Genomic DNA, 26,655 nt, shown 5'->3' on the forward strand with positions numbered 1-26,655 from the left:
TATTGTTACTCATGAAATGCTGACTTTAAACTGCTCCTAAGGGTTCATTATTGCTACTGAAATGCACAATACAACATTATTTTTGTCTGTGTTCAGGAGATGTTTGTAACCTAATCAAGCATCCTCTTGTTTCAGAGTAACATTCACCAAAACATCTTTAATCAAATGGGGATTATCTAAATAGTCATTAGGCCACTAGTTGTCTTGATGGTCTGTACAGTGATCTTCAGCTGTGATTTCTTACTTATTAGTGGAAATATTTATGAACTTGCTATATAGTGAGAAAATGAGAAGACTGAGAATTATTTGTTGTTTCAAGTTTGAGATGCACTACAATATAATATATCACATTTATCAAAATAACTTACCTGTTGTCTCCTTAAAACTTTGGCATTTGAATTTGTCTCTTTTTTTGAGATCTTTAACTGTTCAGCTGAGTTTGTAGGGTTTGGGGTTTTGTTTGTGTTTTGAGTTCACTGAGTATATTTGTGTGTACAAATGCATGAGTCATCTTCTTGTATGGACACACACCTTTGAACATCATTTTGATATGTTTGTATGTAACTACAGTCCAGAAAAGAATGGATTGACCATAGCCGACATGTTATTCGTGGGCATGTGATTATAATTAGAACAGGATCAATAACTGCTTTTCAATTTGGCAGCCAACTCAAGAGTTTGAAGAAATCAAATTATCATGCTCAGTGTGAAGCTGAGATAGTTTGTGATTTTCGTCAAATTCAGAAATCTTTTCAAAAATAAAATCAAAGATAATTCTTTTTCACCTGTCAGATTTCGGTGTTTAGACCACCAAGGAAGTTGGAATACCTGGCACTGGAGTGACTGGCACAGACATTTGATTCTGCAGAGCTTTTAAGAGCGATGGCATGGGCAGGTTGAAACAATCCCTGGCAGAAGAAAAAAGCTTCTCTCTCTTGCTCCCTCTCTCTTTTTCTCTCTGCCTGCCTCCCTCCCTCCCTTCTTCCTGCCTATGCATATCAAAGGCACAGTTGGTGGCACTGTTTGGGTAATGCATCCAGTGTATAAAGTAACTAATTAGTAATAGAAGCTCCATGATTTTGTCCTGGAAGTCTCACTGTTGTTTTGCTAGTTACATGTAATTGCTGTATCCCTTAATAGTTGCTGATGCTTACTATGCCTTAGCTGGGTAATCACTGCCATAGTTTCTGTTAACTCCTGAAAATCAGAGCCAAATACTATTTATCATTGTAACTACAGTCTCCTGAATGACTTCTTACCTTTTCCTAAAGAAGTAATTGGTTTGCCAGCCACAGCTGGATCTATTTCAGTATTTAAAGATACACTTGAAAGAACTAGAGTTTCACATGAGAAACAGTAGATTGCAAACACAGAATAAACTATGGTACATCGTGCTGAATAGCCATTCACTGTGAGGCTGAAATGCATGCCCTGATATTGGTTTCAGTCTATAGCTTATATTTAATTCAACCCATTTAAAAATGTAAAAATATTGCATTCATTCAGTAGGAAAAACTTGTTTGTTTGGTGTCTTTCACACAAACTCCGGGCTCAAAAACTCTATGCAGAGTTTAAAAATACACAGTGGGAGAAATAATAGGAGAGGAAGAGAGAAATTCAAAAGAGTGACAAGGGCACTGGAGTGTTTTTAAGTGCTGCATTCAGTATTGCCAACATCGAGTCTTCAAAATAAAGCATTAGACCCCCCGAAAGCAAACACATTTTTTAAAATAGCAGATCTTGGGTTCCTGTCATTTGCTTGCTATCATCACAGTGTTTAGGGTTCACACTTCAAAGTGTTTTTATGAAACTACAAGCAGCTTTCCTTATTTTATTTTTATTTTTAATTAAAGCTGAGTAAGGAGTTTGATGGAAAATACTAAATACCTTGAGTTTTATATCACCACATGAAGTTTGCCAGCATTTTGTCCTGGGTTTTTTTTGCCTTTAAAATACCTGTTGGTAGTAACTGCACTAGAGTAAACAGAAACTTTCAACTGAAAAACTCTAGTCAGAAGAAGACTGAGCATTTTGTGGAGATTCTTGATAATCTAGGTTTCCACTGGGGAAATTCTAGGTCAATAACAAGGTGATCAACCATGCCTACTGTCTTTATTGCGCTGCTTAACTGAATAGTATTTTATTTAACAAGACTTTGAGCTAAAAAAATTTCTAAAAACATGTTCTCTGCAGTAGTTAAGTGCAGACCCCCCGCTATTTACCCTTGAAAGGCTGGGGAAACTTGTTACCATTTTGATTTGTGTAGTCACATGAAACAAATGAAGAACTGGATGCTTCAGGTTCACCAGCAGCCAAAGATTTCCTGCTCATTGCAAAGGTGTTGCAGTGACTGTGTCCTTTTTCTGTGCTGCCTTGCCCAAGAGCACAGAGGCCCAGTGGCAACCTCCCAGGGTGTGTGCTCAGCTCATACCAGTGACGACAGAAGCCATGCAGGCCTGGATTGAGAGAATGAAACACAAAGACCATCCAAGTGACAAAGTCTGTGCTCAGTGCCTTGAAAGCTGAATTGCCAGTTAGATTTAAATAAGGGTATAGGGTCTTTCAAAGCACTTCTGCCCTTCAACAGTATGTTTGAGTACAGAAGTCAGAGTAGGAGTAGTTATGCTTCGTTGTGATGAAAGCTGGTGTATCGAGATAAACCTTTGCTGTGAAGAAACCAGTCACTATGAAATTTGATTGTATTTGGAACTTGTTTGATCTTTTTCTCATGGAAGTATTTCTTCTCTAATGTAGTAATGGAATTTCCAAAGGAATACATCCAGATGAGGGGTTTCTTTTGGGGTTTTTTTGTCTGGCAGTAGTTGATTGCTGTTTCCAGCTCAGCTGATGATCTTTCTCTTAGTTTAAGCTAGCTGCTGGACAGGCTGTTATGTTAACCTGACTGTATTTGCACTTGTCAGAGTTATTTAGTAACTTAGATGAACATATAATAATCCATGCAAGTATAAGACCCCATTGGATGAGGAAGTTCTGTTTGGAGCCATTACAGGTACTTCACATCATGGCATCTATTGCATAAACTGACTCAACTCCAACTTGATACTTGTCAGTCCTCCCCTGTAGATGGGTGTTGGTCTGTTCAGGAGGGCACCACACAATATCTCAGCTCTGATGCTTTGCTCCTCTTACTTTTCCCTGAAATGCATCTACGCTCTCTTCTTACATATCCTTTTTTCTTGTGGCTATTTGTGCTCTAGGGCAAACATTTCTTCACCATACCTGATATGCATCCTTCTTTATAAATTATGGGAAGCAACTCACTTCCTTTCTGCAAAATAAAGCCAACTGTGCATTTTTAGTCATTTAAAATCTATTATCTGTTGATCACACCCTTCTGGTAATCTTCTCCATACCAGTTTCTACTTGTACTAATTTCTCTTGAACATGGGTGACTAGAGTTATATGCAATGTTCTAAGTGAGGTTTCACCAGTGCCTTGTGCAACAGTATTAATATTTCTGTTTCTATAAGGAATTATATAAACCAGGGGATGATATAAATCTCCAAGTGCAGGACTTCTTACAGCATGCTGTTAAACTTCATTTCCATTACCTTAGTCCATAGTATCACCCAGTCCTTCCTCCTAACAACATTAGCAAGTTCTCCATCTGTATTCAAATCTTACTTGAGGATTTGTGGCAGATAGCTATCCATATAATCTCCTTTCACTATGGATTTTCAAAGTACTTTTTTGACTCCATACCCCGCATATTCTTTTGCCCATACTCTTCCCTTAATTTCTTAAGCCTTTAAGTTTTTCACATTCCTGTAATGGCGGTTAAGAGGCAGTATCAAGGGCATCTCCATAATTAAGCACAGAAACAGGCCAAATGTTATGCTGCTATGATTCAAACTGATAATTAGGAAACGGTAGCGTAGCACTTCTTCAGTAGAAGAACTATGACAGAGCAAAGCTTTGGCACAAATCTTTTCCTTTGAGACATCTACAGTTGCTGCTATTGTCTCCATGTTTGGCAGATACTGCACTGGGGAGATACCATCAAGAGATTTGGAAGGTTGCTTCTATCTTCCTATTGATTAGTCTCTCATTTCTTTGGCACAGGTAGTTCAGAAAATTCATACCAGGATGTGTTGCTAAGGCAGCCAGTTTGGGATTCTACTTCTGACAAATAATTATATCTGATCCTTTAGATAAAACAAAACCATTTCACTGTAGTGCAAGTGTCAAAATTGTCATTCAATGCTAATGTAGGAGAAGAGAAATCTGTCAAGTTCCAGCTTTCTGTTAGGTGACTTTCTTGCACCCTAGACCACAATTGGTTGTAGAAGCCTGTATAAATCCAGGAATGAACAGGGTTTACTACTCACCGGTTTTATTTTGACCTCTCCTGCCTCCAGTAAGAGAGATACTTCAGTGGCAGTAACATATGGAGGCCATCCTACCCAGTACTGTTTGTGTTGAGCACCGTAATAATTGGTTTAATGAGTGTATTGAGACAGTCAATGGCTTTTTTGTTTTTTCACTTTATTACCAGGGTCGTTTCACCTTATTCACTTGATGTTTGATGACTACGTATTGTACCTGCTAGAATCACTCCATTGTCAGGAGAAAGCTAATGAGCTAATGAGGGCAATGAAAGGAGAAGGAAGCACAGGTGAGTTTGTTCTTTTATTAATCATGTTGTTTTATTCCATTGGTTTCTCTATTTTCTATATGGGGGTATTTCTTTATCCTTGTCTAACTCACTGAGGCTTATATAGGAGCAAGGTGGTTTTCAGTTCGATCGTGACGTGAAATAAATCATTTGGGAGGCATCCCTGGTTAATACATTCTGGAAGAGATCTGCCTGCTTCCCAATGTCACTCTGGATGTCTGAAATCCCATTCCTAAGCACTCAGTCAGTGTTTCACTAAGAAATTTTTGTACTGAAACTTTTACCTCAGTTATTCTGTCTAATTGATTACTGCATTTCAGTGGACCCAGTGTTAATAAATTCACTGATATCAGTGGATTTTTACCAGTCTAAATAAGAGGAAGAGATATCAGAAGTGAGAAAAGACAAACCCCAGAGCTATTGTTTCTGGTACACTTATGTTCTGAGTGCCTGTACGGAAGGAGATTCTGAGTCCTGCTCCACTCTACACTGCCTTGCCAGAACAGAAGCAAGCAGAGATTTCCTTTAGTCTTTCTACTCTGGGCAATCCCTTGCGATGAAGGGTCCTCAGTGATCTTCCCTCCTTGAATCTCCCATTAATTTTGTCAAGTTAAACCACTCTGTCACCTTTGGAAAGCTTCATTTTCCATTTTAGCTGTGGCTTAATTTGTCAGCTTGTAGATTTATGGGAAGAGGAACATTTCAGTGGTTAGAGTAATATCTTCTATGTGGTGAAAGATTTGAATTTAATTCACTGCCCTACCATAGCCTCTTGGATTTTTATCAAACAAGTTGCTTATCCTTGCATATTTTCCACATACCTTTAGCAGTTAAACCATCCAGGATGTCATCCTCTTTAGTCAACAAAGAAAGAGGATTGTGACAAAAACCACTGGAATCCCCTGGAGATTCCTGTTTCTTTCCCATGTCTCTAGAAGGTGTAGGAGCGCCTAACTCAGAGTGGACTCCTAATTTTAGATATGTAATAGTACATTACAGGAATATAAGCCTTAAGCTGTCCATGCATGAGTTTCCTATCTATACAATAGCAAAAATGGTACTTTCCTTTAAGAAGTCTTATGTACATTGAAGGTTGTAATGCTGAATGTTACAGAAGTACTTCTTTCAAAGATTTGTGGTTTCTGCTATGTATTTCTTACACTCTATGGAGCTGCTTGAATTAATATTTTTTTTTAGTTTCTCAGTGTTCCCTGAGTCTACCTTTAGCTATGTTTTATGATTTCTCTCTCATTCTGCAGCAGAAATACGAGAAGAAATTATTCTGAGTGAAGCAGCTCCTCCAACTCCCTCCCCGGCGCCATTCTCCCCTGCTAAATCTGCCACCTCAGTGGAAGTGCCCTCTGCCCCATCACCCATCAGCAATCAGTCCCCAGAGTATGGTGGCATAACAGCTACTACAGGTAGGTAAGCTTAGGCAACTAAATCTACTTGAAGGTGGCTTTTGCACTTGGTGACCTGATATTGAGCTCGAGAAGATGATGTGCTGGCTTGCAAGATATGAGAAGCCTTCCTAAACCAGAAATCTGTTCTCACTGTATCCAAACATTATGTGCAGTCTATCAGGAAAAAGATATTTTAGGTTTTGTGAGATTTTCAAAATCCTAATTCAATACTGACTCAGGAATTCCTACAGGGTAAAGTGAGAGATGGGTATCTTTTAATGCATTTCACACCCAAATATGTTTAAATAGCTGTGCAAGTTTCTCTTGGGAATGTTTTACATATCGCTGATAAATTTCATCTGTCAATGTTAGAGACTAGGAATTACATGTTTGAAGCCTATTTTCAGTTTTATACTCTACTATGGCAATTCATGACGTTGTTGTATTCTGGTGGGCCCACAGATTAAAAAAATCTGCACTTAAAGGTTGGCTTAAATTTGTCGGTAGGATTGACAGAAAACAATAAGCACAAAACTAGCTTCTTCTTTGGGTTGTATAAATGGCTATCATCCTCTTTACTCTAATGTAAAACTCATTACCTTTTGGATGTGGGCAGGACAGTCTGCTTGTATGAACAAAAGAGTGTGTTTTCTTAATTCATGGAAAGAAACTTTCAGAAAGCATTTCAGGCAGTGAAATTCCAGCTTTGCTGCTCCTCAGTGAAAAGGGTGTATAATCAGAATGTGGAAACTCTCGCTTTTGTGATGTACTAGAAAAGTTACAAAATCTTCTTGGAAAATGTCATAAAATGATGATTTACCACGCTAGAGAATTTGGCAGTGGCTGGACAACTAATAAATCTTTCTGAAAATTATTTTTCATGTTGTCAAAGGTGCCACAGGGAAACACAATGCAAAACTGTGGTGGAAAGAGATTTAAAAACATTTGTCCCTACATCACAACTTAAGGTTTTCTCACTACTGGAGACAATACATAACTCCAGACAGGTCTGGGAACTGTGTAAATCTTATGTATCCCCCCCGAGTCCCACCAGTAATGCAAAGAATGGCTCCACACAAACATTACAATCTCTTTTTTTTTCATCTTGTCCATTATTTTATTACAGTCTGATTTATTCCCTCCCTCTAATATTTTTATTGAATCATAGAATGGTTTGGGTTGGAAGGGACCCTAAAGATCACCTAGTTCTGACCCCCCTGCCATTGGCAGGGATACTTTCCAGTAGACCAGGTTGCACAGAGCTCCATCCAGCCTGGCCTTGAACACTTCCATGAATGGGGCATCCACAACTTCTCTGGGCAAGATGTTCCAGTGCTTCATCACCCTCACAGTAAAGAATTTTTTTCCTAATATGTAATTTAAACCTAGTGTCTTTCAGTTTGAAGCCATTTCTCCTTGTCCTGTCACTCCATGCCTTTGTAAATAGTCTCTCTCCATCTTCCTTGTAGGCTCCCTTTGAGTACTGGAAGTCCACAATTAGGTCACCCTGAAGCCTTCTCTTTTCCAGGCTGAATAGTTCCAGTTCTCTCAGGCTTTCCTCACTGGAGAGGTGCTCCATCCCTCTAATCGTCTTGGTGACCTTCCTCTGGACTCGCTCCAACAGGTCGATGTCCTTCCTGTGCTGGGGACCTCACAGCTGGATGCAAGGCTCCAGGTGGGGTCTCACCAGAGCAGAGCAGAGGTGCAGAATCACCTACCTTGCCCTGCTGGTTGTGCAGTTTTTCATGCAGCCCAGGATGCAATTGGCTTTCTGGGCTGTGAGCACACATCGCCAGTTCAAGTCCAGCCTCTCATTTACCAGCAACCCCAAGTCCTTCTCAGCAGAGCTGCTCTCCATCCGTTCATCCCCCAGCCTGTGTTGATACTGTTGATACTGATGGAGATGTTTGCCCCAACCCAGGTGCAGCACCTTGTGCTTGGTCTTGTTAAATCTCATGAGAATCCCATGGGCCCATTTCTCGAGCTTGTCCAGGACCTCTGGATGGCATCCCATCTTTCAGGTGTGTCAACTGCACCATTTAGCTTGAAGTCATCTGCGAATTTGCTGAGGGTGCACTCAATCCCTTTATCTGTGTCATTAAGATATTAAATAACACTGATCCCAGTAAGGACCCCTGAGGGACACCACTTGTCACTGATGTGCATCAGGACTCAGAGCTGTTGACCACTACCCTCTAGATGCAATTGTCCAACCACTTTCTTATCCGCATAGCAGTCCACTTATCAAATCCATCTCTCTCCAATTTAGAGAGAAGGATGTAGTGGGAGACTATGCCAAAGGCTTTACAGAAAGATAAATGATAGATAAATGGCATCTGTAACCTTTCCCTTCTCCACTGATACAATCGCTTCATCATAGAAGGCCATTAGATTGGTCATGCAGGGCTTGCCTTTGGTGAAGTTATGCTGGTTGTCCCAAATTACCTCCTTGTCCTCCATGTGTCTTAGCATAGCTCCCAGGAGGATGTGTTCCATGATCTTCCCAGGCACAGAGGTAAGGCTGACAGGTCAGTAGTTCTCAGGGTCCTCCTTTCTACCCTTTTTAAAGATCGGTACAATGTTTCCCCTTTTCCAGTCACCTGGGACTTCACCTGACTGCCATGACTTTTCAAACATCATGGAGAGTGCCTTGGCAACTACATCAGCCAAGGAGACTGGGATGCCTCTCGTTTGGGTCCCATATGACATAAACGTCCCGTTTATGTACATACAGGTTGCTCAGAGGGTTTTGAACCTGATCTTTACTTACAGATTTAAGTATGTTAGTATGTCCTGCTAAGGCCAAGGTCTGCTAGTGTGAAGTCTCAAGCCAGAAACAAGGTGGTTTGGGGACAATTGTGGAAGAACCTACTCCCACAGTACAGCAGTAGAACTTGATGTAGTTTTTCCCACATCAGAACTTTTTAGGCAAGAAAACTATTTCTGATTATTTTTACATTGTTTTAAAAAATTTTGTTGGGTTGAATTGGATTTAACTCTTGCTGTCTGGTGCAGTCTCACGTCTGTGAGTGTGAAAATTTTTGCCTAGCACAAACCAAACTTGTCAATGCAAGTAGTGGTTTGGTTAAGATTAAATATGAGTAGGTGGCTATTTCTTGTTCAATTGGGCAATTAATAATACCTCTGTTTCCCATGTTCGTCATGTAGATGAACTGATCACCTTTTTAGTTTGCTAACCATTACACTATGGAATGCACTGTTCATTCACATAAAGCAATATGAAATAACAACTGTGTCTCAGATATAGGAAATTGCTATACTTTAAAATAGGAGTGCTGAAGATGCATTGCATATACTAAAACTATTTTATATACAGATCTGTGGCATTAATACAAAGAATATTTTGGAACAGGAACCTCTGTTCTGGAAAGGTGTATTTAAAGTATTGGTTTTCATCCCTGTCTTTTATGAGGTAAATGTAAAACACTGCAAATGCTTTGCACATCTCGAGAACTAGTTCCATTGGTTACCATTAGCTTTCAGTTCCCCAATTTAAGGTATCATTAACTCTTTCTTGTTTTTGGAATTAGCAATAAAAGTTAACTATTAAACTTGCATTTTAACCTCTTTGCCTTCAGTCAGTGGTCAGTGCAAAACCAAATTAAACTGTTGCAATTGCATGATACTGAGCAAAAGAAAGGTAAATGCTATGTATCGCAGTCTGTGGTAGAACATCTGGCATGGCATTGCTAACATTTTACTTAAAACTTTTTGTTAGGTTACTAGACATTTAAAAGGCTAATTAGTCTTCATCCTTTCTAAATCACAAAGGCCAGATTAATGATTATTCAAACTGCAACAATATTGTAATAAAATTGATAATGGTATGGCTGACTATGCTGCTCTCTCTTAAAGCCCCTCTTAAAGCTTTTATTACTCATTTACCAATGTAATCATTTTTAGATGGCACAGAATTAACTCTGAATAGTAAGTAGTTCCTAATGTGTTATTAAACTATGGAGTTTACTGTTCAGTTTCAAAAAATATATGCTTAAAATAAGTCTTCAGGTCAGCAATGGTCATTAAGGGTCACTGTTTTTCCAAGTCCAGGCTAGGTGTTAAAGATCTGGGAGTGCTTGCATAGAGCTACCATTTCTTGTATTTGTGTGTATGAGTAGAACAAATTTCTGGGTTTTTTTCATAAAGCTTTAGCTCCTGGACTTATACAAGTATTTGAGAACATCAGCTCTTCTCCAACAATCAGTTCAATTCTAATAGCTGCAGAGTGTAAAAGTCAAGGGTTCCAACTTCAAAAGGCAATTCTCCCCTTCAAATGGAAGGGCTTGTGTTTTTCTAAAGCTGATAGGTAAGGTAATCTGTTCGTTGTGGGAGGACGGAAGGGGGTCTGACTCTGGATTTCTGATTGCTTGAGGTTGACAGTACTGCTTACTACGAGACATAGTACACAGTGCTCTGAGTGTCTCACTTGTACTTTCATGGTCATTTACTTCAGCATAAAGCAGATATAAAATGCAGCACCATGAAGCAACTTTTGGGGGTTTTGTGCACTGGTGTACATTATGGCACCAGTAACAACAGGGCCGTTGTTGGACTAAGAGCAGTTCCATTTATATTTGGCTCCCCTGCAGGTCAGATGACCTCTTGGTTAGTATCCCCAAAATCACTCTTTTTTTTTTTTTTTTTTCAAAGAGAAAAGAAAAAGGAGTGATAATAAATGAATTTCCCTATTTTAATCAAATCCTGCATGTTCAGAACACAAAGCAGAGCAAATTGTTGCTCAATCACTATTGTTTTTGCTTATTTCAAAAAAGCAGTTCAGTTGGGTTCAGTCATATCTAAAAGAGACTTCATCTCCTGGAGTTCAATTCTGTGACTAGCTGAGGAAATTAATCATCAAGGACTGGGACACATGCATATTGAATACAATAATAGATAAAATGCAAAGGATCTTTTGGCCCTTTTATTACTCTTTGTGTTAGAGGTAGGAAGGTCATGAGATTTTTGGATTAATGGTCAATTTCTCTCTGGGGAAAAAATAAAATCCGGTCAAAGTAAATTCCTGTTTTATGGTAAAGTGAAAAAAAAAAGTGAAAAAACCTGTCCCCAAAAATAATGTTACCTAAAAATAAGTATCTGGGGTTTTTTCACCATCTTTGTTCTCCTTCTTTCTTTTCTCTTTGTTTTGCCTTTTGAATTTCGGCCTTTTTTGAAAAAGTTTCAGATTTTGTTTTGGAAGATAACACTCGAAAAATATGTTGATCTTTTGAAATTGGAATGTTTCATAAAAATATTCTGTAGACAAGTTGTTGATAATTTCAAAACAGTTTTTCTCTTGTTTTCAAATGAAGATATTTGGTGACCACATAAGAAGTTTTGGCCCCTTCCACATAAACTTTTTTAGCAAAGGCAGGCTTCCTTAAATAATTTCCTCAACTCAAGGAACCATGACTGCTTATACCCACAGCAACAGCGATGAACTGGATTATCTTTGGTCTCTGGGATCTCAATGGTCCTCTGCAACGGGAGGACATGAAAGACTGAAAATTCAAGTCAGTGGCAGAAAATGCAGGCATGTGAAAACAGACCTATCACAAACACCCTTCGCCATAGTACATCCAAGGATGTCTATTATAAGAGCAACAAATCACACCCTGCTGAAATATTTCAAGCTGGACTTACCTTGTGGAGCTCAGAATGCCTTAATTCAGTCCCAGAATCAAGCATTTCCCATTTAAAAAAAATATTTGCCTGATTTTGCCAAATAAAATCACACATATCTGAGGAAAATTATGCACAGCTAAGATAGGCTTTTCATTCCCTAAAGCCATGGAGTGGGCACAGACCTGGTAGTATAATCACTTCCCCCTCTGAATTACGTCCTTTGATACTACAGGAAGTCCTAGAATCCATACTGAAAAAAAAACTAGTCACCTCCTGCAATTCCTTTTAGCTGATGAAAAAGAGTCAAGAGTGCCCAGAGACCCCCAAACTTGTGTTCACATTGGGCTAAATTCAGTGTTCTGGTCCTCATTTACAGGGTAATCTCAGCCAGTATGGTCATGACCTCCAGCGAGAGCTATGTTATACTGGAACAATGGATCTGTCAACCTCCTGAGTGAAAGGGGTGTGTGCAAAGGACAAAGGTTTCTCAGCAGCTGGCTCGTGAAACTGGAGTTCCTGCCTGGAAGGGATCAGGATGATTAAAAAACTCAGCACCTTCTAAGCAAAATGGAAAACCCACTTCTTTGCTCTTTGCTCTTCCCACAAACACCCTACATGAAAAAAGAAATTAACTCCAGTCCCTGCTGCCACAAAAAAAAAAAGAAGGAAAAAAAAAAAAAGAAATATTATTTGCAGGAAGGAAAAGGCCAGGCAATTTCTGTCTATATACTTGTTATAATTTGGAGATCTTTTTAGTGTTGCCACTACAAGGGCTGGTACCTGGTTGGGTGGAACAGGTACAAACTGCAAAAGGAATCAAGACATTTATTTGCGCAACACCCATTTTTTTCCTAATCCTTCACTGTTCTGATCATACCTCCTGCCTCAGTCCAGGTAGCCCTCTTCATATGAGAGACACCTCAGGGTTTGGTGTATCGTGCCTGAGAAATCTTAACATTGGTGTTTTTCTGAGTCCCATCCAGGTTTGTTTGGTTTTTTTTCTGAAGAATTATTTCAACACCACACTGAAAGTTCACAGTGTGAGCCATCCCCTATATGTTTCACACTTCTGGATCTTTGCACACTCCAAATGATTGAAATGTATTTTTACTTATGCCTAAGATATGACTGGTTTGTTCACTTTGGTTGATACCCTTTCCATCATTATTGCCTGTTAACTTGTTTTCCTGTCATTCTCGCAAAGAATGACACCTCTGTGGATGGCAGCCCAGGTTAACTCTGTTCCTTTAACATTTGTTTGTCTGCAGGGGCTATGCAATCCTACACGTGGTCACTCACCTACACTGTGACAACAGCTGCTGGGTCACCTGCTGAAAATTCCCAGCAGCTGCCCTGCATGAGAAGTCCACATGTACCCTCTTCGTCTGTCACACACCGGATACCCGTTTATCCCCACAGAGAAGAACACGGGTAAGTCACTTCCCAGTGGCTTGGGGTTTGTTTTGTTTTGGGGGTTTTTTGTAGGTTTTGGATGAACTTAGGCGTTTTTTTGAAATACAATGGAAAGCTATTTCTTGATGCAGTAAGTCTGTACTGCAGAGATATTGGTATCATAATTCTTTGGCTGTTGTTGCTGTTGTATAATTATATTATGTCTTAGTTTTATAATCTCATTTAATTCTATTTAAAACCACAGTAGGCCTAGAGGGTATTTTCTGAAACAGAAGGTTTCAATAGATGTCTTCTGATTTCTGTTTTCCTGTGCCATGTTTTATCCCAAAAGCTAGACGTGCCTAAAGAACAACCCTACTATACCATGTCTCAGGAGAGGTGATCCTTCTCCTCTGGTCAGCACTCCTGAGACCACATCTGGATCCAATTCTGTGCTCTCCAGTATAAGACAGACATAGGTATACCGGAGTAAGTCCAGAAAAGGGCCACTTGGATGATTATGGGACTGAACTATCTGCCATAGCAAGAGAGGCTGAGAAAGCTGAGATTATTTAGCATCAGACACAGAAGGCTCAAGGAGGGTCTTATGAATGTGTATAAATACCTTCTGGGGGATGTAAGGAAGATGGAGACAGATTCTCCTTTGTGTTATTTAGTGACAGGCCAAGAGGCAACAGGCACAATTAGAAATACAAGAAATTCTGTTTAAACATAAACAAAAACCCTCCTTGTTTTACTGTGTGATCAAACATTGGAGCAGGTTGCCCAGAAAGGCTATGGAGTTTCCATCCTTGCTGATATATAAACTCCATCTGGACACAATCCTGGGCAGCCTGCTCTAGCTGACCCTGCTTTGAGCAGAGGGGTTAGACTAAAGAAATTCTACAAGTCCCTTCCAACCTTAATGATTCAATGACTACTGTTAACCTGTGGACAAAAAAACATTCAAAGATTGGAGAAATGGGCACATTTTCACTATAATAGTCTAATCCTATCTCCATCACCAAAATTTGCTCAAGGCTCTCAATTAAAATAATTACAGATTTAAAATAAGTATATATATTAAAATAATTATAAATGTGTGTAACATTATTTGATCTTGAAATACTTTAGGCACTCAGACTAAGTCTCTCAGTGCTTTTTTCATCAAGCAACACTTCTGTGCCATCCACATCTGAGTGTATAACTCATAGATATCCATAACTAAAAAGAAACAATCACAAACTAACAGGTGGAAAAGGGCCAGGCATACAGCAAGATTAGCAAATGCCCAAGCGCTGCTATGATGCAAGAGGTTCAAAAGGCTTCACTGAGTTCCTCAGTCTCACTGCATACTCATTAACTTTGTAGAAGTGCTTTCCCAGGGTGGAAGATCCTATACTGTTTGGAAGGTGGCAGTAGATTAATTTGAACTGTGCATCTTCTTCCCTCTTGGATGTGATTAGGTTTAGATATCTGTTTGAAAGTCACTGCTAAGTCCTTACTGGTAAAAACCTGAATATGGAGTTATGGAACACTTCTCTTATCCAGCAATTTGATCGTTTGGTGGAGACAGAAATAGAGCAGCAGGGAGGTTCAGGAATTGGAACAGACCACAGTAAGGCAGTACAAATGTGTGTATATGTGTGAGAATTCATTGTTCCTAAAGGAATCTCTTGCCTCTGGTGTTTGACTGATTATGGTGAGTTAAGGAAACATTTTAATCTAGGTGAATCAACTTTTCCGAAAGTCAGCGAAGATCAAATGTTCACATGGCTACACAAAGATGGGGAAATTGCAGAAAGTGTCCACACACCTTCTGCTAGTGAATGGTCTAAATAATGGTGGTCAACAAACACTGACCCTGCCGTTTTCTATAACTAGAGAAACTGCTCCTTCCTTTTCCCTGGCTGTTCCTAGCCAGGAGGTTGAGAATCAAAAAAGAAAGTAGACAAGTTCTCCAGCCTCACATCCCGCTCTCTTATTGAGCTGGCTGTGCTAAAGCTGTATGTTGTACGTTTCAGATTCAAACTAATACACCCCTCTGCCTCCCAAAAAAGGAACATCTGACCACAGTGCAAGGAGATAGCTGAACTCAGTACAGTTCTTTAAGTCAAAGCTTACTATACTTCCTCAGCCTGGATAGCAATTTACTAGGAACATGGCACTAAAATAACAATAAAAGGGAAAGATACTTCCTCCTTAGAAAGTGCTCAACTGAGTCTGCAGTTTAAAATTAGTCACAGAAACATGCTGAGTCTCTCTGTTGTTGTGTTAGACACGTAGTTTCACTAAGTGGCATCTGCTTCCCATCTGACCTGGGAAATATCTTTTTAAAAAAGATTTAAAAAATCGTTCTCTTATTCCAAAAAACCGCAACTGTATGTTTCATAAAAGTTCTGGAATTATTAGTTGGAATACAATTATTGTGCACATTAGAAGTCTTTTTTAATGTATTTTAGATACACAGGAAGTTACAACTATGGTAGCTATAGCAACCAGCATCCCCATCCAATGCAGAGTCAGTATCCATCCTTACCACATGATTCTGCTATTTCTGGACCACTTCACTACTCAGCTTACCACAGAAGCTCTTCACAGGTAAGTTGCAATTATTATTTGTTGATATTTATAACATTTGAAGTAAATTTCTGTTTGTAAATTTATCAACCTATAGGCTATCTGAATCAATAAGCTGTCATCAGTCTAAACATTAAAGGCTCCTAATTTTTTAATTTTCTTATATTACCTAGATTTTTTTTTTCATTTTGGTGGAGATCAGAAGTAGCCTTAGATTGTGAATATAAAATACTAACCCTAAAATCCAGCAGACTGGATCATGGAAAGTGTTTCTGTTTTAAGGAGTAGCTAAAGCAAAAATGAGTATAACTAGTTGCATGATTCTTAGATGTTGGGAGCAGGAAGAGATTCTTAAAAAGAAATGAAAGTGTTTTCATACAGCTGAAGACGTAGAGGATGTAGTGGAATCTTCTGGAGTCTCTGCTTTTGAGAATACTCATGTTTAGGAATTTGCCAAATTAGTGAGTTCTGCAAATAGTTTGAACAACTTCAGGACACCACTGCAGAGGTTTTGTTTAATCTCTATGCTATAGTCTCCTGCTGTAATGCTGAGAAATTATGTCAGTAACTCTTTCACTTCACAAAACTGAGCCAGTAGGAACCAGCACAGATTAAGACTGAAGATGAGATCTGGTAATAGTTCAAAAGTAGTGCCACTGTAGGAGGGCTTTAGTACCTCATGCAGCTGGTGCTTCCACGGTGTAGGCAGCTGCTCTCTGGGCTCTCTGCTGGAAGATTTGCAAAAGGTGGATACAGGGAGGGGGTGAAGGTATTAGGATACTCCACCCACATGGCACCACTTACCCTTTATCTACTGGAAATGTATACAAGTATATTAGGGACTGCCAGGCTCAGCTATCATCACCGGACTGGAACAGTTTCATACCAGATGCAAAGACATGAATTTGGTAATGCTTTGAACTAGAGCACATGAAGCCTGCCTCTCATTCAGGTCTTTGTTATTAGTCTGCCACATGATCTCAGAGTAGTCAGATCTCCTTTTTATGCTTTGTTTTCCCTAGCTGTAAGATAAGAATAATGGTATTGATCTCCTTAAAGCTTTATAAGATCTGCTGGGAAGATTGTCCTGTAAGAACCCAACATGCTCATTTGGACCAGCTCAGCAATGGCTGCTTAGTTTATGGAAAGGATAAGCTACAACTTCTCACCCATGTGTAGTACCTAGTCTATTGGACTATATGAGGAGTAGTTGTTTATGGGGTTTTGCAGCTTCTGTATCTTCAATAAGAACAGAGAGTGGTCATTTAAGTACAGAGTCCTATGATAGGTTTGTATTCCTTCTTTTTTCAGTACAGGCCTTACCCTGTTATCTCAAGAAATAAGTAAAGCAAATCAAGATCAACACATTTTTAATTTACTCATATCCTGGTTAACATGTTGTATGCAAACAGTAACATACACTGAAATCAGGCAAATATTTTTCATATTGTAGTAGGCTGTCTCTACAAGTGCAGATGTCAGATCATAGATCATTTTTTCCTCTCTTGCTAGTCCTTGAACTGTCCTGAACATATGAAGAACAGATATGCTTTAACGATCACACTTGAGAGGAAAGTGATTTCAGTTTGTATTTAGCGTATTCTTTCTCATGCTGCTTGTAAACTGAGATGGAATTGCACAGCAGGACACAGCTACCAAAACCCTATCAATGTGCTTGTTCTGCACTGATAGGAGCTACGAGCTGAAACCTTACTTTCAAAAAATGATCTAAAAGTCTAATGGTTTGATATAGAATTTGCTGACAGTCTTTTTAAAGCTAAATTATCTTCTATAAGATTCCTTCCCTGATAATAAATCCTTTATTAGCTACTTTTTACCAAAAAAAGTTCATAAGATGTCCCTAATAAGCTGTTAGGGAACTACTCTTTTTCTAGCAGTCTTTCTGAAGGGAATATGGTGCAAGGAATTGCAGTAGGACTCGTGATGTTGCAAAATAAAAACACAGGAAGCCAAATTTACAATGAATATATCAAGAGTTGCCCCTATACTGAAGCCAGAGGAGTTGCAATGTGTATAGCTGGTGGTAGTATAATTAGTTGAGAAGAGGAGGCATTGACCATGACTCTTAAAAAGAACTCTTTGTTATAATCTACATTCAGACCAAATATAGAACTCTGGCTCAACTTTAGTCTGTCATTCTCTTTAGGACAGTGTCTAGGGGTTAACCCCTAAGAAAAAAATAAATGTGTGTGGAGGGTGTAAATTCTGCTCTGCAAACATGGATTCAGGGAGAGACCTTGTCCCAGAAGGGGGCTGAGCCAAAACAGGCAACATGTAATTGAGGTGGATTGTAGACTGCCACTATAAACTACTCATTTGGTCTTGAAGAACACCATGTCCAAGCTCTTTCTGTGGAAGAGAGTGACATACTCCAGGTTTTATCAGCTACTTCGAGGTTTTTGGGTTTGTTGTTGGAATCTTTAGAGTGAGGCTGTGTTGGGGAAGAAGTCACACATCTTTTACTATGTGCAGCTCTCAAAAAATGCAGGTGGGGGTCTGGAAGTATAGGCTGACTAATTTCCACTGATGGCTAAGACTCTTTTTGTGACAGAAACAGTCTTTCAAACCTTGGTCTTAATCTGAATCTTTTTTTCTTTCATCAGCATCTGTGAATAGTTCTCAGAACAGTTCCTTCCTTGTAATTCCAGGCCTGATTGTTCATTTCTTGACTTGGCTTACTGGCCAGGAGCCCGACACACAAATGAAAACGGTTTACAGATTGATCTGTTACTGCCTAGTTCTCTAAGCCATAGTGCAGAAGTGCATACAATACTCTGATGATACTCCATCATCATACAGAAGGGGACCATTTCATGTCTGTACACAAACACATCTATACCAACACCATATTTCATCAATTCTCTGTCTCTGCAGTTTTAGATACCAAGTGCCAGGGTAAAAAATAGGCAAAAACTCTGTCTAAAAGCCTCTGAGCGATCTAATCAACCTATCTTGACCTTAGCAGAGAGGTACATCCTTCAAAGGTAACCCCTTCCCAATGTCACTACCTAATCCACCTCCACGATGTAGGCTTGACAGGCTTCTGAGCACAGCTTTGTCTGCGAGGTTCACACTGGTTAGACAGGTCTTAATCCTCTATCAGACGATCCATAAATATTTCAATTCATATCATTCTACCTTTTCCTTTAACACAAAGTAACTCACGACACAGTCATTTTTCTTTGTAGATTTCAAGGCTAGCACCTTTAGTCTGAAGGATAACTAGAGAGATCTGCATCAGTGTACATTTTAATATATCTGGTAATATATACAGACGCACATCGTATGAATGTGCATCACTGTGCATGCAGTATGAAAAACAGCAAACATACAGTACCTCAAGGAACTCCTCCGGGCAGATGGAGCTCGTCAGCCCTGTAAGGCCATCCATCTAAGAGAAGGTCACTCTAAACAAACCTACGTCCTGAGGACCTCGCTGCCACCGTCCAAGCTCGCTCGGCCCTGGCAAATGAACCTCAGGATTAAAGGGTGGGCTCAGTTCAGCGCACACTGTGTCTCACCTAAAAAATCCACTGCGCAGGCTCAAAGGGTAAAGACCTTTCCCAAATCTTCGTTCGCGAAGACTGGCCGTGATGAGACTCTAATGTGTAGCTGTAGTGAATCATACTGGGGTCCATTTATCCACGTCTTCTCTCTAGCAATTACTAGAATGTGTGGAGGAAAAGTCTTAGAAGCAGAGTATGTAGAAATTGGTCCTTTCACTGGCACAGCTATACTGTGTTTGGCAAGAGCTGGCCTAGGGACATCCTGAGTAGGAAGCAGCAGCTGGACTGATGTATTTTGTAGCAAACCACTCTACATTACCCTGTCTTTGAGCGATTTTGTACATAGAGACTTCACAATGGGTTGCACAAAACATACATTCTCTTGTTAATTTTAAGTCTGTTACGACTGCATTGGGTGCCCTAAGGCTTTTTGGTGTGACGAGAAATAGGGAACACTCATTCCCTATTTATCTACTCTTGCCATTCAAGACATTATAGATCTGCATCACTGCTCTCACGTCCTTCCTGTCACCTCTTTTCCAGAGTTAAGTGTTGCCATCTGTTTAGTTTCTGTTGTGACAGATACTCTAGAGATACACAGGAGTTATGCAAGGGCTCCATGTGCACTGCAGGGCAGGCGTAGTCTGAGGAGCGTGCAAACATCCCATTCTCTCAGTTGTGCTGAGCAGGGAGGCTGATGGAGCTGGAGCTCCCATCCACCCTTTCTGTGCAAACCTGAGAGTAGATAGGAGGGACTCAGTCAAGAAGCAGCCAGATCGGCCACCTAGATCTGAGAATCACTCCTAGATGCCGCACTAAACACAACCTCATTCTACCTTTTCTCCTTTGCCACTTCCAAAAATGGGACAACCACCTCCAAACGGTCTATCTCAAGTGCAGGAACTCAACAGAGTAGCATAGCAATGTTTTTTGTTTTGTTCCTTGTGATGCAGTTCCTACTTGAAGACAAGCTGGTTTTTTGTTTGTTTGTTTGTTTGTTTGTTTGTTTTTCGCCTGTATTTATGAAGACCATAGTTTACTTCCACAGTCTAGAAAAATGCTGCAGTAGTACAGACTGGTGTTATGCAGTAGATTGGGTCTGTACTACTCAGAGGCCCAGAACACAGTATTTGGACCATAGTTAAAGGGACTTTAGCTGTATTTGTACTCTGACTCTCCTAAACTGCTCTGTAGACTGCAGTGGTCTCACATAACTTCCCAGGGGTGCAGCAGCTCCGTTTCTCTATAAAATATTGTATGCCAAAATTCTACTCAATCATGTCTTCATTTCCCTTCATATGCCTCTGCAGCAGGATTTACATGAGAGCAGTACTGGAAGACAGTAGTAACTGGTTTTTGTTACCGTGGGGAAGCCAAAGAAATCCTCTCCCAGACAGGGTCAACACTTTAGTGTCCATTCGTGTTGTTCTGGCCCATCTACTTCAGAAAAAAAAAAAAGAGGGCAAAAAGTTCTTAACTCCCCAGCACATACACATTATAAACCCATGACTATAGAAATGCAGTAAGAATAATAAACCCTTCCCAATAACCACTTTGTCAACAAACAGCTGGTAATGACAGAAAGACAAAAATACTGTCCAAATCTCACCCATGCAACAAGAGTCATTGTTCCAAACTGTAAAGCTTCATAACGGACTTGAGATTGCTAGCATGTAATTGAAGTAATTATGTATTGAATGCAACAGGAAACAGATGTCTTAACTTCTCTTTAAATAATTACAAATAGCATTTTTTTAGGGCTCCAAATGCCACTCCCAAAAGCAATAAAATCACTCAGATGGACTTGGAAGTTTTGCCTAACCTATTTAAGAGATTCAATTTATGGAGAAAAGGGTCAAATTAAGGGTTATAGAGACACAATCAATAGTTTAGATTATGTCATTTAATGAGATTTTAAACATATTTTTATGAACGTAATTTATAGCCAGCTCTTCACAACTGGTGCAGCTTCTGATATGAGTTATTTTCAAGCCCGAAAGTAGTGGCTAACATACAACATTAATTTACAGCATTCAGCAAAAGTGTGAGCTAATGCCATGCAAAGTCAGAGACACATTCATAAGGAAAATATTTTGCTCTTTGGACAGAGACACCTTTCACCTCCACTCATAAATTGTTGGTGAGTTGAGGATAAGGATAAAGAGATTATTCTCCATTCTCACACTGCAGAAACTCAGCCTTCAGTATATGGGAGGACATATTTATCATCATATTTTCTAAAATAATACTAAAAGAAATTGAATTAATTTTACTTTTTTGGGAAAGGCCTTAACAATAATCTGCTCAAAGTCTCCCAGACTTAAAGGGCTTCTTGTCTGTCTAACAGCAGCAGTAGCAACAAGTGTGAGTTAACCCAGAAAATGGTAATTTCCTGTCAAGAGCCCTCCAACAAATGTCGCTTTTATATCTGGCAAAGATCACTAGGCCCCAGTGTTTTGAGTTCAGCATGCTTAAGCACTCTTCATTAAACCGGATGTAGAGTGTGAAAGGTGATTCAGGCAGCATGGGCAGGCATCCGCCCAGATGGCTATGCTTTGGACACTCCAACAAGGCTGAATAGATGCTTCATTGGGTGAGTTAATAGTCAGGCAGGGGCAAATGAGTACTTTAAAAATATTGTCTTTCAATAGTCTCTTCACTGTAGGGAAAAAGAAGTCACTGACTCATTTGCGATTAGCTGACCTACCATTACAAAACTTTCCATCTTGCATTCAGTCATAACAGAATTTATTGTAAAATACTAGATATTTAGAGTCCATGTTATTTTCAAGCAATTATTCTTTTTACATTCATGACACATTCATAAACACAGCTGCGTCGGGTGCGCTGGATGAAAAGGAAAAGCAACACATTGTATCCTGTCCCCTCATGCACAGCCACTGCCCTGCGTTCTTAGTAAGCCTTAGCATGGCCTATTGGCTGCAGATAGGAGGAGGAATGTCTTTCTTTTTCAGTGCATCCTGAAGTTCATTCTGGGAGCCAAGATTTCATTTCACCACTGGTACAGGTTTTGTGGTTCCAAACCACCAAAGAGACATGATGTGGCTTACCCACACAATGCCGTGTACAGCAAGGAGGCCCACCTCAGTGTTCCCAGAGTTCATTTTCTTCCTCTTACCCATAGATTTTGCAGTCTACAAATTATCAAGTAGCAAATTATCCCAGCTGAAGACAGAGTTTCTCTTGGCATTTGTAAGGGATATGAAAGCGAGTAATTCCCCTGTTGTAAGTCACGAGCTCAGTTTCACAGCCTCAAAGGAAAATTGCGCTGAGTTGGGATGGCAAGGGCTTCTGTTACGGTTAACAACAAAGTAGATCAATTACCTCACTGGAAAGAAAAGAGATAATCATTGGTGTATTATGGCAGAAGTCTAGGTTAATATTGTTATAAGTATATTTTTTAATACAAGAATCTACAGTGACTTCAGGTATAGATCAACGGGTAATAAAGGCAAAGACCACAATAATTGGTATCAAGTAAAGTACTACTGAAGACAAAGAAAAAAGTTTTTAGCTTTGCCCACATCTTGCATCTCCACAGGTAACATACAGAAAACAGAAAGTTAAAAATATTTAAATTAGTGTGGTGTGATTTTGTCCCACTCATCTATCCTGGTCCTGACTCTTACCATCTCAAAGATGACACAGTCATCTTTGAATAGTGGGTCATTTCAGATCAGCCAGAAAAAACAATTTATGGATTTGACAACTATGCAAAGGAGACTTTTCTTCAAAGAACTTAACCAGTGGATTATGTCATGTAGCAAGAGGAAGCAAAGAGCCATCCTCTGAGGACTGTTCATCTTCTGTCTCAAATATTTATCTTGAGACTTGATAAATTCTTCCAGTTGCTCTAGACAGTGCATAAGTGACTCACTTTTACTAGATGGCTGACTTCTTGATAACTAAAGTTATGGGAGATGAATTCAACTCTGAAGCTATAGTGAATCAAAAACCAACTTGTTTCCTCTATATTCGTTATGGCAAGAGCTTTCTTTAGGCAAAGGCAGTCAGCAGGCACTGGCAGTAGGGTGACTTCTGTGTATTGCCAGTGCAGACCAGGAAAGCAGCATCCTAAATCTGTTAGCTAATCTCCCAAACATTAAAAGTCTGAAAATTGTTCAACTTTTTCTGGAACCTCTCGTATCAGCAGCATCAGAGTTGAAGTGTTGACATTTCAGTATGATGCTGCTGTTTAATGCTGTTTCATCAGCTGATTGCACAGGTAAATCCAGCCTCTGTGGTGATGAGAAGTACATGGTAAATAATGCATCATACAGCTTTGATGTCTTCCCTCTCATTTGCCAAATGGCCTGTCTCCTCAGGACACGGAGGAACATGCTAAATCACTATGTTGGTCAAAAATAGTCTTTCTTTTTCTGCTCTCTAATTAGGAGTGGCCAGCATGTGGCTTTGAGCTGCCTGAGGCTTGTGAACTGTTTGAATAGGTTTGCCAAGGCAGGGCTGCCTTCCTGGCTTCGGTCTGAAGGGAGACAGCACAAACTCCTCAGGGGACATTGCTGTAATTGCCTGGGGCTTACGCAACAGTTGCTTATGCAACTGATTAACCCCGGGCCCATTCAGCACTGGAGTAATGTAATGAGACCCTTAGGGAATCACTGACACCTCCCTCCTAGGAACAACTACAGCAGCTCTTCTCTCCGTGAGCCTCAAAAATATGGGCAAGGGGTTTTACAGTCCTCAGCCTTATAAAGCTTTGGCATGCAGCTTGAAAGGTTTGTAAGCATCAGGAAAGGTGATAGTCCTACTATAGTTCTGTTTTGGTGACAGCTTTCTAGTTAAAGAAATAATACAATGTCAAACAACCTAAGATAACGAAATTTTAAATTATGACACTTTTTGCAGAAAAGGCATAAAGAGGTAAAATGTAGAAGCTCTGAAGATACATGGCTGGTCAAGGGGAACAGGGATCCTAACCATCTCTCTGATGCAGATGGGGGACAAAACAGGGAAAGCCATTTCTTAGACACAGAACACAGAAGATCTGCTCCTGCAGCACCAGCAATAAGATAAATACATGTTAAGCAAGCACTCATAAGTACAATTTACTTTCAGTTGCTGTGGCTATAAAGGGCAAAAGCTGTTCTCTGTTTTCCTGTCTATCCTCTCCTCAGCACATCTTCTGCTTAGTTGAAGCCATTTGTCAAACTTCTTTGATTTCTAGTTTCCAACTGTCATTGCAAATAGCTGGGGAATAGAGAGATTATTCTTCTTCTGCCTGCCTCTTTTCATAAGTTCTCCAATTAGCTGCTCACTCTGAGGCCAGACCATACTGTTTTTCTGCAGGAACTGGGAGGATGCCTTGTGAACATTCTAAATGGCAGGCCCCTTCCCAGTAATAAAGATTCTTTTGCTCCTCTCCCTTGAAACTGAGTTGAGTGAGCAAGAGTTGGGACATCTTATACTCTGATTTTTAGTAAATAACAAGTTTTCAAGTAAAAGTGGGAGAAAAAGGTTAACTTAATTTATTTTTCTGCTCCCAGATATAGCTGCCAGTGCCTAGCACTTTGGTAAATTAATTCAATATTTAAAAGCAGTGACTCTTTTGCAAGGCTTTCCCTGAAACTTTGTTTTACTGCAGACACTAGTTATCTGATATTCCACCTTCAGTATGATGTCTTGTTGTTGGAGAGCTGCTAATTCATATGATTTTGGCTTTGTTAAACACAGAATTGTGACACCACCAGCCCATGTTTTAAAATTAAGTATATGGCAAATAATTATTTCATTTGTTTTTGTTTGTTTGTTTGTTGGTTTGTTTTTTTTTTTAATTGTAGTACCCTTTCAATGGCCCAACATCAAGAATGGAGCCCTGTTTGATGAGCAGTACTCCCAGGCTGCATCCCACACCGGTGACTCCTCGCTGGCCGGAGGTCCCAGCTGCAAACTCCTGCTACACAAGCTCATCCATGCACTCCACAAGATATGGAAATTCCAGTGACATGTACACCCCCTTGACGACACGCAGAAATTCTGAATATGAGCACATGCAACACTTTCCCGGCTTTGCCTACATCAATGGGGAGGCCACCACAGGCTGGGCTAAATGAAAATGACTGCTATCAACTAAGCACACATACTTAAAAAAACTTCATGTTATGTGGGACTTTTCATGGATGTTCTTCAAGAGAGGTGAAGATGGAAAAGATCCCAGGCATATAAACGTAGTTCATAATGTGGGCAGATTGCAGACTGGTATGACTGAACGTTCCTGTAGCTGAAAAAGACTTTTGTGCTGTTCTAGACCAGTTTTTGGGCCAACCTGTGCCTTTTTTAATTCTGGCATGTGGGCCAACCCTGTGTGCTGTCAGTTTGAGTGAGCCATTTTTGCCCCCCTCTCTTATTGACAAATGTTAATGAGTCTTATAAAAAAAGTACTGGAACAAGACCTATTTATAACTTGAATTAAAGACAGGAAATTCACCCTCAGCAAAACTCTGTCACCTGTTCTTCTTTTAAGCTATTAATGCATTCCTTAAAAACCATTCTGCAGAGTCATCACTTATTCGTATCAGTTTCTCTATCTGGTTCCTTAAAAAGACAGTTGTTGCTGTAGATTTCAGTTTACACCTAACTTTGTGTATTGATGCACCTTTCTGTTGATCCAGTAAGTTTGATCTTTACAAAAGAGAAGACATGTAGCATTGAATTATACACTGCCTTAAGTTGACTATTGTTCTTATTATATATGTATTTGTGTTAAGTTTGCACAATCTGGAAAAATCTAACTTCTCTGGTCAGTAATGACAAGGTAAGAAGGGACTTGGGACTGGGAAGATTTTGGATTCAGAGCCACATATGTTAAATATGATGATATGAAGCAATTATATAAAGAAAATGACAATGCAAACATGATTATTCACTTAATTACCTATTGACAGGTATGAAAATGTTCTCTCAATTCCTTCACGTGGTGATAATTCTATATACGTCTACAAAAGCAAAATTCAAAGCTGTGCCTTTGAACTTATTCTGTACTGTGTATGTGTGGAAAAATGTATTGTATTTTGGGGAGAATTTTTCTTAGACATTTTCTGTCAGATTTGTAGCTATTTGTGAGTTTTTGTTAGTTTTTATTAACATAGCTTTTTCTTCTGTATTATAAAATGCACCAAGCAATTATGGTGGACCTATTACCCTATGGGTAAGAAAAAAATAAATGGAAATATGACAACAGGCATTTTAGTAATTGTTTTGTAAATAAAATCTTTGATAGCACCCAGTGTGATGATAACCACGTCTATGCCTAAAATGGACATAAGTGTTATTTGTACAGTTGTGCAAGATATATGAGGGATTTTCGCACCCAAATAAAATTCTTGAAATTAAATAGATGCTATTTAAATTCACTTAAATACAAAAACTTCTATAAGATGCAAACCTTCAAGAAATCTTAAATGTAATCGTTCATGTTTTTATCCAATGAAGGACT

At 39.5% G+C, this 26,655-nt stretch overlaps 1 protein-coding gene across 2 annotated transcripts in view; it reads left to right on the plus strand.

Annotated features, from left to right (window-relative positions):
- RFX4 (regulatory factor X4) overlaps positions 1-26,403 on the plus strand; it is a 90,989-nt gene extending 64,586 nt beyond the window's left edge. The window contains exons 14-18 of one of the 2 annotated variants that reach the window (XM_027715319.2): positions 4,517-4,636; positions 5,896-6,057; positions 12,951-13,113; positions 15,537-15,675; positions 25,001-26,403. In XM_027715319.2, the coding sequence (XP_027571120.1) occupies positions 4,517-4,636; positions 5,896-6,057; positions 12,951-13,113; positions 15,537-15,675; positions 25,001-25,273 (857 nt within the window). In that variant the 3' untranslated portion in view covers positions 25,274-26,403. The remainder of the gene's footprint in view (positions 1-4,516; positions 4,637-5,895; positions 6,058-12,950; positions 13,114-15,536; positions 15,676-25,000) is intronic. The other variant, XM_027715320.2, reaches the window with a different exon arrangement.
- Positions 26,404-26,655: the final 252 nt, after the last annotated feature.

The sequence above is a fragment of the Pipra filicauda genome, unplaced genomic scaffold (genome assembly GCF_003945595.2).
Source record: "Pipra filicauda isolate LSUMZ 115617 unplaced genomic scaffold, ASM394559v2 scaffold313_size859762_pilon, whole genome shotgun sequence".
NCBI lineage: Eukaryota > Metazoa > Chordata > Aves > Passeriformes > Pipridae > Pipra > Pipra filicauda.